The sequence below is a fragment of the Erpetoichthys calabaricus genome, chromosome 3, assembly GCF_900747795.2.
Source record: "Erpetoichthys calabaricus chromosome 3, fErpCal1.3, whole genome shotgun sequence".
Lineage (NCBI taxonomy): Eukaryota > Metazoa > Chordata > Cladistia > Polypteriformes > Polypteridae > Erpetoichthys > Erpetoichthys calabaricus.
The window spans coordinates 88,086,138-88,104,264 of record NC_041396.2 but is presented as its reverse complement, the minus strand read 5'-3'; the positions used below and the strand labels follow the sequence as shown (position 1 = coordinate 88,104,264).

General features: G+C 42.6%; 1 protein-coding gene across 1 annotated transcript in view; it reads left to right on the top strand.

Annotated features, from left to right (window-relative positions):
* The window catches only part of lamb3 (laminin subunit beta 3), a 60,769-nt gene that overhangs the window by 27,290 nt on the left and 15,352 nt on the right, over positions 1 to 18,127 (top strand). The window contains exons 4-10 of the mRNA XM_028797070.2: positions 5,056 to 5,170; positions 5,589 to 5,662; positions 6,436 to 6,627; positions 10,417 to 10,480; positions 10,573 to 10,763; positions 11,537 to 11,657; positions 11,739 to 11,927. Coding sequence (XP_028652903.2) covers positions 5,056 to 5,170; positions 5,589 to 5,662; positions 6,436 to 6,627; positions 10,417 to 10,480; positions 10,573 to 10,763; positions 11,537 to 11,657; positions 11,739 to 11,927 — 946 coding nt within the window. The remainder of the gene's footprint in view (positions 1 to 5,055; positions 5,171 to 5,588; positions 5,663 to 6,435; positions 6,628 to 10,416; positions 10,481 to 10,572; positions 10,764 to 11,536; positions 11,658 to 11,738; positions 11,928 to 18,127) is intronic.

Here is an 18,127-nt window from a genome sequence, read left to right as displayed (position 1 = left end):
TCTTTGTGTATTAAACAAGAATTTGTGCTGCAGAATCTGCCATAAGGGCAGCTTTATTATTCATGTAAACATGTTGCCTGGTTTCTTAAAAAAAGTCATGTGTCATATAACAATAAAAAATTAAATTTTGTGAATTAAAGGCAAATTCAAGTAATCCGGCAGTGAGCAGGTTATGGCTATTGACTATTGTTAAGCTAGCTTGGTTGCCCGAGTAGTTGTCCAAAAGTTGATTATTTCTGATTTGATTTATGTGAATTCTGTTATGAAGCAAGTGGAAGCATTTGCCATTGAGACCAGGATCTACAGCACCTGTCAACAAAACACAAACTCTCTGACCCACACAACATATAACTGCCTGTGGGGCTCCTTCTGATAATTTGCATGTGCAGTTTACTGCCTAAGCTTTGTGGTTCATAGCTCCTGGTGCAACAATGTAAAAATACACACCAAACCTCCACGTTGTGAATTCCACTTGTCTGAACTTTGGCCCTCTGAACACATGGACTCTGCCTGTGAACTTTCCCCTGGTTACCTTTCACCCATTTAAATTTGATTGGCAAGCTGTGATTTTAGGAGGCGGGCTTTGCTCAGCAGCCAATAGCTACTCAGTATGCAGCCTATGCTATAAATGCTGGCCTTGGAGTATTTATTTATCAATATCACTCATCTGCTGGCAGAAAGCCCCAAAATCTAAAAAAATAGAGAAACTATCAATCAAAAGCAGGTTTAACACATAAAGGAAACTGAGATGTAACTCGTTAATCACTACCAAGCTTAGCAGTCTTTCCATTATTTTAAAATACTCTTTTTTTTAAATTTAATTTAATGAGACAGAACCCATTTTCTGAATCTGCATCTTTCAATTAAGCGAGTCAGAGCCCATCCCATTTGGGTTTAACTGGCAGTGGGCTGTTGAGGAGGACTGATTACTGTATTCCTTATGTTTTCTGTTTGATTGTATTGATTCTTAAGTTTTCAAGCTTAAATAAATCAAATTCCATTCAGTTGATGTTGTTATGGCAGGAAAGTATTTTGAGCATTTTGAGAGAAAGGAGGCAGCCCTGGGTGGCACATTACCTGGCAAGGCAAACACACTGACAGATGCACACTTCAAATGTAAAGTCACCAGAATGTATTTGGGATGTGGGAGGGAAGCAGGGTACTGAGAGAGCACACACCAGCACACTGGGAGCACATGCAGCTCCACACAAACAGAAGGAGTTAAAACAGCTGTGAGGCATCAGTGCCCAAACTGTGATGCTCTCTTAGCATTCTTTTGTAAAAATTAGGAAAGATCAATTTAGGAAGAAAAAGAAGTGGAGGTAACGTCTGGACACACAGTGTTTTGGCAAGCCAACTCTTACAGAAGGCGAAGACATCCCTGGAGCTTTCTCACAGCTGCATTACAAGACTTTTGGAATAGTTATGCACATGGAGGTTAAATTTAGACACCACGCAATTGTCCTCAGCCCTCTATTCAAACTGGCGCAACTCTGGCGCACCGGACCTTTCTCCTGCTTTTTACTTTATTTGCTCAGTGAAACATTCAGTTGATGCTTTTTTTTTTTTAAGGGGAACAGTAACAGTAAAATGAGTCAGACCTCAGACAGGAATTGATCAGCTGTGAAATTTTTTGTGACTCATGCTACTCTGTTCAAATGTGAATAAGAAATGTGGAGCGAAGAAAAGAAAAGAAGTGAAAGACCAATATATAATACAATACAATACAATTTATTTTTGTATAGCCTAAAATCACACAAGAAGTGCCGCAATGGGCTTTAACAGGCCCTGCCTCTTGACAGCCCCCCAGTCTTGACTCTCTAAGAAGACAAGGAAAACTCCCAAAAAAAACCCTTGTAGGGAAAAAATGGAAGAAACCTTGGGAAAGGCAATTCAAAGAGAGACCCCTTTCCAGGTAGGTTGGGCGTGCAGTGGGTGTCAAAAAGAAGGGGGTCAATACATTACACAGAACAGAACACAAGTAATCCTCAATACAATATAATATTACAAGAACAGAGCAGAATTCAACACTAGATGATAGCACATAATACGATTTGGATTTATTTAGAGTTCTGGAGCCATCAAGCTGCCTCCCCCATTTGGCCATTCCACAGCTCAAACAGCGCTGGGCCAGCCAATACAATGAAAGGACCCCTTTACCCCACAATTCCTGTGATCCTCCATCAGGGATGACTTTAGGCATGCAAAACAACTTGGTAGGTGGGCTGTGGCACCAAGTGCCACATTTGAGTACTGAGAAGAGAAACAGAATAGGTGAGGGTTAGTAACAAATTAGAACTATCATGTTACTTATAGGGGTGGCGCAGTGGTAGCGCTGCTGCCTTGCAGTTAGGAGACCTGGGTTCGCTTCCCAGGTCCTCCCTGCGTGGAGTTTGCATGTTCTCCCTGTATCTGCGTGGGTTTCCTCCGGGCGCTCCGGTTTCCTTCCACAGTCCAAAGACATGCAGGTTAGGTGGATCGGCGATTCTAAATTGACCCTAGTGTGTGCTTTGTGTGTGTCCTGTGGTGGGTTGGCACCCTGCCTGGGATTGGTTCCTGCCTTGTGCCATGTATTGGCTCCAGCAGACCCCCATGACCCTGTGTTCAGATTCAGTGGGTTGGAAAATGGATGGATGTTACTTATATTTTAGTGCTAATGACTAACAACAGAGATGCAGTCTGTACAGTTAATCAGCAGCTCTAGTCAGGATATGCTAAACTGAAGTAGTGAGTCTTCAGCCAGGATTTGAAGCTGAGCCTGAGGGGGCAACTCTTAAAGTAGCAGGCAGACCATTCCACAATTTAGGGGCCCTGTAACTAAAAGCTCAACCTCCCACTGTTATTTTATTAATCCTTGGAATCATAAGCAGACCGGCATCCTGAGATCTTAATGTGCGCTCTGGTTTGTAAGTCATTTAAGCCATTTAAGGCTTTATATATTAAAAGGAGGACTTTGAAATCTACCCTAAACTTAACCAGGAGCCAGTGTAAGGATTTAAGAACTGGGCTTATGTGTTCGTATTTTCTTGTTCTTGTAATAATTCTTGCAGCAGCATTTTGGATTAACTGGAGGCTGTATAAAGAACAATTTGAACATCCAATGAACACTACATTGCAGTAGTCAGTCCTACTAGAATATCTCCAGTGTCACATTTTTGGGTTTTTATTTTAAGGTAAGAGTTTGTTCAGCCAGGGAAACTGGGAAAGGAGTATATCAAATTAGAGCTACAGCTGCTGGTCTTTGCTCCGTTTAGATTGTTAATCGAGGTCAATACATCCGTTTACGTAGCCTATGCTTCTTAAATCTAGAGTTGGTTCCTACCGCTTTAGCTCCCTTCAGCCTTACAAACGGATGAATGAAATGTACACCTTCCAAAGTGTCCATTCAGTGATTGCTGTGAGATTTAAATACAGAGACATGGATTAGTCCCGTCGCTTATTGTTCATTTACATTTACATTTATTTGCTTGGCAGACATTTTTATCCAAAGCAACTTATTGAAGAGGAAAACATAACTGAGTAACATTAGGTTAGGACCCGTTTGTTCAGCAAGTGTAGTAGGACAGGTAACAAAAGTGGAAAAGAGGTAATAAATAAAAAATTTACAATCATGGATTAATTAATACATTCATAATTATATCCTTTTTATCTATCCCTCTATTTCTTGTACCCATTTTGCCCTTAATTATTGTTGATGTATTTTTGCATTACTTAATTTGCCAAGCACCTTAATTGAACTTAATGAGGGTTGCTTTATAAGGTGGGACAGTGGTTCACTTTAATACCCAACAGTGGCTCAGCTTAATTCTCAGTCAGGTTGTGCTCTTACTGGAGTTAACATATTCTTCACACGTTTGTGTCGCTTTTCTCCACTTTCCTCTCAAATCCAATACATGTGCATTTATAGTTGATTAGCTTATTCTTATTTGCTTGGCATGATGGATGTCTTATGTCCATTTGGTTTCTAACTTGTGTCCAGTGTTGATGGAATAAGACTGCTTTGCTACGATGCTGAAATTGACTCTGAAAATAGACAGAAGGGCCTGACCTCACAAAAATATTTTTCTTTAACCAAACAGCGGCAAAACTTTCTTATAAAAACTCCACTTTTTAGTGTTTTTGGTCATGTTTTTGGCCAGCTGTAGAGACCTATGCATCCATTTTGCCAGCTTACTTTTACCACTTCATTGTTACAAGGAACATAAAAGTATCTTGATACAGCATGTCACTTCATAATGGATTGTCACGCTCACTGGGCCAATTATAAGAAACTAATTTAGTTAATCTTTTTGCAACTTTAATCAAGCTAAAAAAATGAAAACAATAGGGCCCACTTTTTAAGTATATAAACTCATGAGGCTGGCTAAAGCAATTAGTTTGTTACTCAAGACTCCTGAGGGAGTCCTGAATGTATAGCAGCCTGACACGTTCCTCCAGTGAGACTGCCAATATCACAAAATGAGCACAATGTCCGGTTATGTAATGACATCACCTACCCGAAAATCTCCGAAAGTGTGCAAGCATCCAGCAGCTTTGTGCAATCAATGTTAAGTAATGGCAGTTGGTTTGTTTTAAAAATCTTTAGGGTTAGGAAAGGAGCAAAACTAGTTTATGGACTTTTTAAAAAGACAATCAGGAAATGACATCTTTAGGCTTTACAAAATGGTACAATTAGGCCAAGGCCAAAACCAGAACAAATGTGGCAGAGGTCTGTCTGCTGGGGAGGGAGGCAGTGTGAGGAAGACTCCCTAAAGGACCCTCAGCAAAATCTTACAATTGGGAAGGGTACTGTTCCCTTCAGACACTGTTATTCCTACTGTTGAGCACTGAGTGTAATGAAGTTACAGAGTGAAAGAAATTTTAAAAATCTCCACAACTTCATGTCTAATATTTAGCTTCATGCAGTGTTCACAGACAGTAAATAAATCAGGGTTTGCAGGACAGGAATCTCAAATGCTTACACTTTCAATCACTGCCTGTCTTCATTGTTCTTCTCTGCTACTCTTGAGCTTGCTTCTAATTGACTCATTGTTTCTTCTCCTTTTTTTTGTTCAGCGACAAATCAAATGCTGCACCTGTGACTCCCGACAGCCCAAGAATCAAAATGCCCACCGCATTGAGAATGTGGCTCCTCAGGAGGGACCTTACAGGTGGTGGCAGGCTCAGAAAGGTGAGCTATCATGAGAAATTTTTAAATATTATAACCAAAGTGAGGAAATAATTACCTTTAACAATACAGACTTACAATGCTATGCTTTGACAGATTGTAAGTGGGGCACTGCTACATGGTTGACGCAGCACTAGTGCTGTTACCTCTCAGTAAGGAAACCAGGGTTAACGTGCAGGGTCCTCCCTGTGTACAGTTTCCATGTTCACCCTGTGTCTGTGTGGGTTTTCCCTGCCATAGAAAATGACATGACAACTGGTCTCTTGTACCTGACTTTAACAACGATAATTGGTCTCTTATTAAGGAGAGGATGAAAACCACCAACAACACTGGACCCCAAAAGCAAGACCAGAAACTGCTGTTGTAATATAAACGAAGTGTGCCTCACTCACACCCTCATTTTGTTTGTTTTGTTTCTAAGGTGTTGAGAATGTAACTGTACAGTTGGACCTCGACAGGAAATTCCAGCTTGGCGACATGGTCCTGGACTTTAAGGTAAAATGCCCAAGGGTGATGACACATTGCTGACTGGGGAGATCTATTAGTTTGTAGGAGGAGATTTGCTATAGCATTAGGTAGTGGATTGTGATCAGAAGTGAGCCTGGACAGTTTAGAGTTAAAAATGAACATAATTACAAGTCTTAGGATGTGGGAACAAACCCAAAGAAGTACAGCAAGAATGTTCAAACTCCACACAGATGAGGCCAGTGCAGTGAGACAGCTGTACTATCCACTCTGCAACTGTCCTGACTTCTTCAGTTCAATGTGCACCAAAATGTGAACATTACAAACTTTTGATTCAGATCATTTTGAAACATGTATATATTTATAAAAAATATGTATATATATATATATATATATATATATATATATATATATATATATATATATATATAAAATTATAAAAGCCTTAAAATCAGAGCTCCTGCTTCCCACATCCTTTAAGCAGCAAGTTTGTCAGCCTGTAGCTAAAGTGAACAGTTAAAACTTGGCATACAGCAACACCTAGTGACAGTCTCATAAAACTGCGTAGGACTAATTTCCATCTTAATAATTCATCTACCCACTCATTTTCCATTACTGGGTCATGGGGTTCAGAGGTTGACTTTACAGTATTAGGCACAAAGCGAGGTGAAACACTAGACTGGGCATCTGTTCACTGTAGGATATATTCATTCTCACTCCAACACACACACTAAATCTTGACCACTTGTATACCGTGCTTATTGTCTGCAATGTTCATAATAAAACTGTTAATTGTTTTTTAGGGTCCACGACCTGAAGCCTTTGTGATTGAACGCTCTACAGATTATGGAAAGACCTGGCAGCCATACTTGTACCTGGCAACAGACTGCCGTTCTTCCTTCCCTGGCATTAGTACAAAAGCTCCAAATAACCTGCAGGACACTTACTGCCATTCTCTGCCTCCAATCGACTATTATAAAAACGTCGACCAAAAGGTAAAATGATTCTTCGTGCTTTTATAATTTTTCAAAAGTTCCTTTTTCTGAAATACATATTCCACTCAGAGTTCATGGAAATAAGCCAGCAATCCCTACAGGAATGAGCACAAAGAAAAGCTTGGACCAAGGGTGTAGCCAGGAATAGATTTTAGGATTGGCCTCTGTAAAAATGAGTGTTCTAGCTTTTAGCAGGATATATAAAGGCAAAAAAAATCCATCTATTCATACTGTGGTACATTCACATAACTGAATTATTAGGACTCTGCAAAAGTTGAACAAAAATTACCAAGGCAATCAAATGTTGTTGTGCCACAGTGGACACACACACAAAATCAGTCCCTACCTATCCTGTAAAGTTTTATGTCAGATGCTGGTGTTGAACCAGTCGATAATTTCATCACAATTTAGATATTCAGCAAGATTGTGTTCAACTGATGGAATAGTCAAGTAACTGAGATGATCTCAAACAATACTTGGTCCGATTTATGGATGAAAAAACTCTCTAAATGAGGCTTTTTGAATACCTTGATATTTCCGTTTGTTTTACCATGTCAGAAATATCCCCTCAAAATAAGAAACTATCTCTTGGTGTTGGTAAAAAATACTCAATTAAACAACTTAAGGTTCTGTTAACTGTCTAACAACTGCTACTAATCAGGTTACACATACACCATAACACTGCCCCATTTATTTATTGGAAACTCAGTAAACCAATGGCATTTGACTTAAAACTTTGAAACTGAAGTAAAAATAAATGAACAAATACCCAATCATTTACAAAATTTAATGGAAAATTTCATATACAATGAACTGATTGGCTGGGCCTGTAGCCAATCAGGGTGGGCCTGGGCCCAGCCATGTCCCCTTCAATACAACACTGGCTTGGACCACCAGAGTTTATTTCTGGCAGTAGTAAGAAAAAAGATGAAGATGCACCTTCTCACCACAACAGCTTGTGGATGACATGGGTAACATAGGTATGAGACTACATCCAAAGTAAAGTCCTTGCCATAAAGCCTGGCGTGCAGTACACAAGATGAAGTAAAGCAGCTCTTTGCTATATTTTCCATTTGTGTTTTCTGCATGGTATTCTTTTAAATTTGACTCAGATTAATTTCATATAATGGATTAATTACACTGAAATTGTAAGGTTGTAAACAACATGAGTTATTTAAAAAGTAAAATCAAGCCATTCTATTGAGTCTACGAGCAGCTTGACCTTCGCTTACTCAGTAGGACTGGGGTACTCAAGCTTGGTCCTGGAAAGTTGTAGTGGCTCAAGATTTTGTTTGAAATCAGTTGGTTAATTAGAAGCCAACTCTTACTGATAAAAAAACCCCATTAATTTAAAGGCTTATTTGTAAAATGAACAACAAGGGAAGGTAGAAATTGACTGCCTTGAGTGAGGCTCAACTATGTTAGTCCACTTTTATTGTTTGAAAAATAAAGATTTGTTTCTGTGCATTCAAAACCCTTTTGGTCCTAACCAGGGAAGGCTACATGGGGATCTAATTCAGTGTCCATATTTATAACACATCTCAGAATTACTTATAGGAATTGCACAAAAAGTCTCACTTGGATAGAAACTCTCCTACCTCAAAGCAAGACATGAGAAGTATTTATGTGTCCTCCAGCTAAGAGAAGGAGGTCATGTTTGAGAATAAATGATGTCACCATTTTACAGCACCCTAGCCGCAAAGTGTTACTCAAGATGGTGTTTTGTAGTTTCCTTGCAAATCATGATGATGCTTTGAGAATTAAAGTTAAGCCCAATTAAAGACATGTTTACTTAACAATGAATGATCCACAACCGTACTTTCTACAAGAATCACCTTCCCACTGTTATGGCCACAGGAAGCGCCTCATAAACCTTCAGTTACTGAAGCTAGCCACAGCACCCAGTGCAGTAACAGGGACAGTGTGCTGTAAAAATTGGTGCCATTGTCCTTTGGATGAGATGAAAAGCCGAGGTTCTGAGTCTATTTGGTCAAAAAAGGTCCCTGGATATCTTTTGAAAAGAGTAAGATGTACCCAAGTGGTGGACCTAAATGTGGGGCCCGGAAGGTTCAGATGTTATGGGGGCCCCTTTGCAAACAGCAATGGCGTCTGGGTCATTTTCTGTCACTGTTATTTTCTTCAATCGCGTTGTTCCATGACAGATCACTACAAGACTTTTATAAATTTAATCACTACATCTCAGACTTTGATAAAACTACTGTAGCAGTGACTTACACTATATTATTAATATTATTATTTTTTAAAATCCCTTCTCATGCAGTAGACACACAAAATATTTAAGCATTGTGGACTGAAGTCACATATGGGGCCTGTTTCAGGATTGGGCCCTGAAGCTTAAGCTTCATTAGTTTCATAGTAGATTCAGTCTTGGTGTACCCCAATGTCTTGGCTAAACTGTCCACCACTGCCTGGTCATTCACACCCCATAATCATCTCCCGTCCCTTATTTGCTACCTATCGCCATCTCGCTCTCACAACCTTTATAATCTAATAGCGAATGTGTGATGAAGATAATGGCACAAGAATGTCTTCATATTCATATTGTTGGTGGTTGAAGAGGCTCCCCACTGTCCATGTAAAGAGCTTTGAGTAGGTTAGAAAAGTGCTATCTAAATGTAATTAATTATTATAATTATTACTCAATCTGCTTAATACAAATTTAGAGCCAAGGATCTTCTATGATGAGCATTAGAATCGCTAAGTTCTTACAGTGAAAGACACCATACATAAATCAGATATTGATTTATCACCTGATCACTACAAAGTGCCAGTCTGTTACTGGGGCACATTCACACTGAAAGATGTTCACTCTTATCAGGGAAGATTCGAGTCACCAATCAATATTATTTAAGTAATGTGCAAATGGGCTAAAGCTACACAGAATTGTAGCCATAAGAGCATAGTGTTAAATGCCATGGCACTGGCATTGAATCAGCGGTTACCATGTTGTGTCATCCATCCCTTCAGTCATTTTTGGAGACATTTTGTCATAGTTTGAGCATTACTGTATATTAATTAAAGTGAATGATATACAAGAAGACAAAAAGAATATCTAAAAATGTATACAGTTTGACAGCTTGTTGCATTTGCTCAAATAGTGCCTGTGCTTCCAATAAAAGTAAAATTTTCAGTCTTCCATTCAACACAAACACATCCAGACACTGTAAAATTATCTTTGTATGATAGACAATACGTTAATGTTAAAAATACAACTCCAGTACTGCAAGTTATTATCATTAATATCAAGTTTGGGAGGCATGCAATTTAAAAATACATTGTAAAAATAACGTATACAAATAATTATCAACCATTCCATTTTGTGAAGGTGCTTAACCCAATCAGATCTGCAGCACACCCCACAAATTATTTCATACACTAGGTTGGCAGTGGGTGCCCCCTATGTAATTGTGCCCGACCCTTCCTACACTAATCTGCATTCTTCCTGAAGCTTTTCTAAGGTCATGGTGTTAAAATGTAACTTCATTTTCAGAACTGATGTTAGACTGTATCTAGTAACCATGATGGCACACATTTCTTTCTGTTTATGGGCTTGAGGTTGTTGAACTTTCCAACTGACCGAGTAAGTACTTGCAGGAACTGGTCTATTGTGTGTATCATGCCAATTAAAAAGCACAAACCCTTCCAAATATTAGAGGTCAATGAAATGTTTTCTAAATGCTTACTGTTAACCTGAATAAACCTTTTAAAGCTCCTGGGTCAGATTATGACTTTTTAATGTTTTTCCTTCTCTGTTTTTCTTCCTTGCAGCTACAGTTCAACCCCCTGAATACCTACCAGCGAGTCAATTCACCCCAGAGTTACAAGATTGATAGTATGTATCCTGTCCCTGCTCACACTTGATCATTTTACTACTGCATGCTCAGCCTTAAATTTCACTTTTCAATCCCTCTTTTTGCTTCCCAGATGTTGCAGACTTCACAAACCTGAGAATGAAATTTACTAAACTGACACGGCCACCCCAGAGTGACAATGGACGAGGTCCACATGCTTTTTATGGTCTGAAAGAGATGCGGATTCAAGGCAGCTGCTTCTGCCATGGCCATGCCAGCCAGTGTGTGCCCTCTAGTGGAACAAATGAGCTCTCCCGTGCTGAGGTGATTACTAGTGTTGAAGCAACAGGACTCGAGATATGTGTATTTATATTAGTCATTGTAAAGTCTTTGGAAATGCATTTGTATGGGTCTTGGCTACCAGGGGTCTGAACAGTATGCCATCATTGGGGTCCTGGTATATCTCAATCCTATTGTTTAATCCATGATTCACTACATCTGTTCCTCAACAGATCATATAAGTCAAGTCCATTTCACTGACCAAAAGAAGCCAAGCTCGTTTTACTTACTTAAAGCTTAACTTGCCCGTCAGACCATTTTGTCAAACCTAGGGGCAAGTATGCATATTTATGAAAATTCCAAACTCACTTTATGAAAACAAAGTCAATTTTCCTCTAGCCATCCAAGCACAGATTTCCCCACGCTAGCAATGTTAAACTAAATGTGTAGGTCTAGTATCATCTACTTATACCAAACTATTATTGAACCCAAGATGAAAAATTCTGAAAAATCAAAGGTCATCAATATCTTAAAACAAGAAACACCATCTTCATTAATAAACTCACTTTATCAAATCCAGGAAAGCCAACAACCTCTTCAAAGAGGCAAGGGACACCAGGCCTTAATTTTCTCAAGTGACAATATACCATAACCATTTTTCAAACCTGGGGTCACTACAGCTAGATTCCTACTAATTAGTGATACTAATTTGTTTCTCAAAATGAAATTTGATTTTCTTCAAGTCCAGTTATTTTTCAAAATTTAGAGATACATAATGTATTAATCTGTTTTGGTAAACTAGTTATTCTGTTATCCAGGTGTATAGCACTTGTGTCTGCCAGCACAATACAGCTGGCCCCAATTGTGAACGTTGTGCTGACTTCTACAATGACCACCCCTGGAGACCAGCAGATGAGAGCAACACCAACCAGTGTCAGCGTAAGTACCTAAACAGATGCAGCATAACTACCCTGCCGTGTCAGTTATTTGACATAATAAATGTGTATCCTACTTCTACAGGCTGTGATTGCAATAATCACTCTGAGCGCTGCCACTTTGACCCTGCTGTGTTTGAAGCCAGTGGGATGGTTAGCGGAGGAGTCTGTGATGACTGCCAGCACTACACAACTGGACGCAAGTGTGAAAAGTGCCGTCCGTTCTACTACCGCAACCCCCTAAGACACATCACACATCCTGAGGCCTGCTTGAGTAAGTCAGAATTGAAAAGTTATCAATATGTGAACTCAGCAACAGCAGACACGAATTGACTTGAGTGTCATCCTAAGTAAGTTTGACATGTAGAGGTGATGAGACATAAGGGGCCATTTTGGCTTCAGCAGAGCTGAAGAGGTCCCATTATAATATAGCTTAGTGCGCAAATTGTACCTTGAGAATGGAAGGCTCTGAGGTCATTAATCTATGAGTGTCTAAGGCAACTTGGTGGTATCTTTTGTACACAGTTGTGTTGTAGCGGGGCCACATAGTTAGTGTTAAATGTCAGTTCTGAGTGCGTCTCGTTTCATTGTCCCGTTTACTGTTTGTGTATCAGTTAATGCCGTCCCCGTAAAGGGGGACGGATGATGGAAGGAGACCACAGCCACAAACCTGGAAAATACCTGTTTACAATTAATCAATCACAGCCGTCACAGGACTATTTAAGCCAGCAGGAAGAGGAGAGGAGAGAAGGAGATTTTTTTTTCGCAATCACGACCACACTGTACCTGTTGTTTTCCATATCGCGCTTATCCATCCAGTTTGTTTTTCCATCTGCCGGATTTACTTCAAGGACCTCACCACGAGAGACCCCGGGGTAGGACTTAATCATCCACCACACACACGAGGATTCACGGTGAGGCTGCTCCATTTTTTTCCGGGGAAAATCAAACAACGCAATTTCACTAATTCAGTCAACCGCTTTCAGGACAGTTTCTTTATTACCGGACTCACGTTCTCATTCATTTTCAGTTTATCAGTCATTGTTGTTATTCGTGTTGTGTGTTTATTTGTTACAGGGACAAGGGAGGGTTTTTGTTGTATATATATATATATATATATATATATATATATATATATATATATATATATATATATATATATATATTTGATGGTGTCTTGTTATTGTTGGGGTGGAGGGATATTTATATTTATATGTTTCTGTTTTTTTGCATGTCTTGTTTTACTTAATACATTTAATCCGTTTAAATTTTACATCCTGTTTTGTGAACTTATCTTTTCACCGTCGATTGTGGGGAAAAAGTTTAATTGGTAAGAAGTACGGCTTGATAGTTAGATTATTTCTCAGTCAATTATCCAGGCCACTGGTCTTGGAAGTGTAGCTGCCGGCTGGGTAAAAGGGGTCGGCCGTTACATAAAGTGGTGCCCTCTCTGAGGAATCTTAATAAATACTATCACTGTCTGCCTTTAAACATTTCCCCAATTAACATGTCTATAGTGCGTGCCGAGCAGGACGACACCATTGCTTCGCCGCGGTGTGATGATGGAGTAGCCGGGGCGCGGCACATTACGGTCAGAGCGTGTTCAGCGGTGCAGGAGGTGGTGGATTCATTGCAGTTCCTGTACCTCGAAGATCACCATGGACCTGAGGAGGAATGCCTGGAGGATGTCTCGCCTCCGTGGGAAGATCTGGCGCAACAACTAACCCAGCTGGATGAGAAAGTCCGCGAGGTTGCTGAAAGTGCGCTCGGGCGCGAAGATGCCTTGCGGGCTCGCATCAGCAGCTCCCAGGAGGAAATAAAAGAATACCTCAATGAACAAGTTCAACTCCTGGGGTGGGAAATCATGTTGTGCCTCCAGAAGCGGGATCAACGCTGGCAAGAAACTCTTCAGGGGGAGGTCCGAAGGAGTCTCCAGACGTTACGTCAGTCACCCTGTCATTCAACGCCGTACGGGTCTCGTGGGGGGGGTGAATACATCAATCGGCCCTCTGTTCCTGGGGTGCGCCTTTCCTTTCCCAAGTTGGGGGCCCCTTATAACATCAATGATGTCCTCAACTTTGTGGAAGAAGGGGAGGCGTATCTGGCTGTTAACCCTTTAACCCCAGAAGAGCTTATGGGGGTGATAGGGGCATCCCTCTCGGGGCCGGTGCGGAGCTGGTGGCTGACGGCCAAAAAGAACATTAAAGACTGGGGATCCTTTCGTCGATCTTTCCTCGCGCCTTTTCTTCCAGAAGACTATGAATCTGAACTGGAGGACAATCTGCGATCCATGGTGCAACTGCCTTCGCAATCCATCCGGGACTTCGCCTATGAATATCGGGCTTTGTGTTTGACGTGGCGGCCGGCTATGTCTGAAGAAGAGGTGGTCCACCACATCCTTAATGCCTGTAACCCGCGGTTAGCTGGGGGTCTCAGGGGGTTGTGGGGTCGGTGGAAGACCTGGTAAAGGTGGGCTCTCAAGTGGAACGGAACTGGGGAAACTCAAAAACGTACTGGAACAAGGTACAAGCCCGTACACGAGAAACCCAGCTCCTAAAACCCCAGCGAGCCAAACCTTGCCGGTCGGAAGCCGATCTCGCCATCATGCAAACGAGTACGTCCCTCCTGATCGTCCCAGTGAAGCTGCGGGGGTGGCAGGTGGATGCGGTGGTGGATACAGGGAGCCATCACACCTTAATCCGCTCAAGCATGTGGAAGAAGATTAGCCGACAGACAGACAACTTAACATCTGCCCCGTCTGTCCGATTTGTATTGGCAGATGGGAGTGAACACAGGGCCCTGGGCAAAGTCCCCTTGAGGTACAGTGTACTCTCCACCACCTGGGAAATGGATACGTATGTCCTGGATCACCTGTCCGTCCCGTTACTCCTTGGGCTGGACTCTTTAACCACCATGAGGATGACCATCCATCTCAGTCCCAGGGGGTATGCGACTTCATACATAAATCCAAAGAAGATCTGGGCTCCGAATTCATTGGCTTCTACGTGGCAGTGAGGAATGACGTAAGCACCTCGGCGGCTGCCCCTGTGGAGGAACAGCCCGAAGAGGTGAGGCCGGTGCTGAAGAAGTGGGCCGAGGTTTGGACTGAGAAATTAGGAGTCGCCTGTGGAGTTACCCACGTGATCCACACCTCGGACGAAGTTCCAATAAGGCACCGAGCTTACCATGTTTCTCCACTAAAAAAGGGCATAATTCAAGAATATCTTGATCGAATGCTCGCCGAGGGAATAATCGAACCATCTTCCTCCTCCTGGGCGTCCCCTGTGGTCCTCGTGAAGAAGACGGATGACACCTATCGTTTCTGCGTGGACTACAGGGGGGTTAACGGGAAGACGAGCCTAGACGCATATCCCATGCCCCTGGTTCATGAGATTCTGGAGTCACTGCATGGAGCTGCAGTTTTCAGCACACTAGACCTCCGCAGTGGCTATTGGTAGGTGCCGATGGACGAGAGGAGTAAGAAGAAGACGGCAGTCGTCACCCCTGAAGGCTTGTTCCAGTTCAAAGTCATGCCTTTTGGGCTTAAAAATGCTGGGGCCACCTTCCAGCGGCTCATGGAACAAGTCCTGAGGGGGTTGATAGGCAAGATCTGCTTTGTATACATCGACGACGTCATTATTTACTCCCCTTCTATTAAACAACATCTCCAGGACCTGGACACCATCTTCCAACGATTACATCAAGCGCATCTTACGCTGAACACGAAGAAGTGTACCTTCATTCAACCCCACATACGCTTCCTCGGGCACATTCTTTCATCTGAGGGGGTCGCTGTAGACCCCGAGAAGACCTTAGCCATCCGAGACTACCCCACGCTCACGGATTTGAAATCTTTGCAACGTTTCCTTGGGTTAGTGGGGTGGTATCACAAGTTCATTCCCCGGATGGCTGATATAGCGGCTCCCTTGAACAACTTAAGAAAAAAAGATGTCCCGTGGGAGTGGACAACAGAATGCCAGGACGCGGTCGAGCATCTAAAGAGCCACCTTCAAGAGCCGCCCGTTCTGGCCCAGCCAGATCCGCAGCTCACTTTCCAGGTACAAACCGATGCCAGCAACCTGGGGCTTGGCGCCGTGCTCACTCAGAAAATCCACCAGGCTGAACACGTCATCGCTTACGCCTCTCGAGCCTTGCATGGCGCCGAGCTCAATTATTCGACAGCTGAAAAAGAGTGTTTGGCTGTCGTGTGGGCTGTGGAAAAATGGAGACACTATCTGGAGGGGGTTGAATTTGAAGTGTACACCGACCATCACGCTCTGACCTGGGTATTTAATCACCCGAAGACCTCCTCCTGTCTAACCAGGTGGGTGTTACGCCTCCAGAACTTTACTTTCAAGGTGACCTATCGGAAGGGCTGTGGCAATATCGTGCCTGATGCTCTATCCAGGGTGTCAGAGCCACCGGGGATGGTGTGTTTGGCAGAGGCAAAGAAGATGATCCTCCCTCTGCCAAGAAGCCTTGAAAACCTGGCTCAAACACAAGCCACCAGTCCATTCTGCCAGAACATCAGGGAGGGACTGGAACAGCAGCGTACCGACCGGGTACACTTCGTGGACCTCCAGGGGGTTCTGTACAGGACCACTCCATCCTCCCTTGGGGGTCTGCAACACCAACTAGTGGTCCCGGAAAAGCTCATCCCTGACTTTTTAAATTACTATCATGACAGTCCTTTAGGTGGTCACCTTGGAAGGACGAAAACTTTATTAAAGATCCTGGGGGTTGCGTGGTGGCCGTCTGTCCGGAAAGACGTTTGCCACCACGTGAAGAAGTGCATCACCTGCCAGCAGCTCAAAAACCCACCTGGTAAACCGGCAGGATTTCTACAATCGACAATCGCGGATGGACCGGGGGAGACTTTGGGAGTCGACCTGATGGGGCCTTTTCCTGTTACCAGCTCGAGGAAGACCGTCCTGATGGTGGTGATTGATTATTTTTCAAAGTGGGTGGAGCTGTTTGCATTAACAGACGCAAAAACTAACAAGATCTGCTCCACCCTGAAGAACGAAATCTTCACCCGCTGGGGGGTGCCGAAGAACATCGTCTCAGACCGGGGTCCGCAGTTCACGAGCTCTGTATTAGATGAACTTTATACAGCCTGGGGAGTGAAGAAAAACCTGACAACAGCTTACCATCCCCAGGCTAACATGACAGAACGAGTGAACCGGACCCTGAAGAACATGATCGCCTCCTATGTGGGTGAACGCCATCAGGATTGGGATAAATGGCTCCCCGAGCTCCGGTTTGCCCTGAACACCGCTGTGCATGAAGCCACAGGTGAGACGCCTGCTTTGGTTGCGCTGGGCAGACAGCTAAAGGGCCCGCTTGACCGACTCCTTCCCAGAGCCCCTAATCCAGAAACCACCAGTTACAATAACTTATTTAAAATGGAGGAATTACGGCGGAGAATCCAACAGAGGTTGGTGAGTTCGACATCCAGACATGCCAAGTTATATAATGCCCGGCGTAAGGAAGCGCACTTTCAGCCGGGTGATTTGGTCTGGATTAGAGCTCACCATCTCTCGGATGCCAGCAAAAGGTTCTCCGCCAAGCTAGCGCCTAAATGGTTAGGTCAAAATCATATCGCAAACAGGTCCCGTTAATTTCCAGTTTCAAAGGGGTATCGGCACTGACTCCAAGATAGACACAATCCATGTGGCCAATCTCAAGCCATACTTCGGCCCTCCCTTGTCCAAGGTTGGGGGGGAGGAATGTAGCGGGGCCACATAGTTAGTGTTAAATGTCAGTTCTGAGTGCGTCTCGTTTCATTGTCCCATTTACTGTTTGTGTATCAGTTAATGCCGTCCCCGTAAAGGGGGACGGATGATGGAAGGAGACCACAGCCACAAACCTGGAAAACACCTGTTTACAATTAATCAATCACAGCCGTCACAGGACTATTTAAGCCAGCAGGAAGAGGAGAGGAGAGAAGGAGATTTTTTTTTCACAATCACGACCACACTGTACCTGTTGTTTTCCATATCGCGCTTATCCATCCAGTTTGTTTTTCCATCTGCCGGATTTACTTCAAGGACCTCACCACGAGAGACCCCGAGGTAGGACTTAATCATCCACCACACACACGAGGATTCACGGTGAGGCTGCTCCATTTTTTTCCGGGGAGAATCAAACAACGCAATTTCACTAATTCAGTCAACCGCTTTCAGGACAGTTTCTTTATTACCTTTATTACTCACGTTCTCATTCATTTTCAGTTTATCAGTCATTGTTGTTATTCGTGTTGTGTGTTTATTTGTTACAGGGACAAGGGAGGGTTTTTGTTGTATATATATATATATATATATTTGATGGTGTCTTGTTATTGCTGGGGTGGAGGGATATTTATATTTATATGTTTCTGTTTTTTTGCATGTCTTGTTTTACTTAATACATTTAATCCGTTTAAATTTTACATCCTGTTTTGTGTACTTATCTTTTCACCGTCGATTGTGGGGA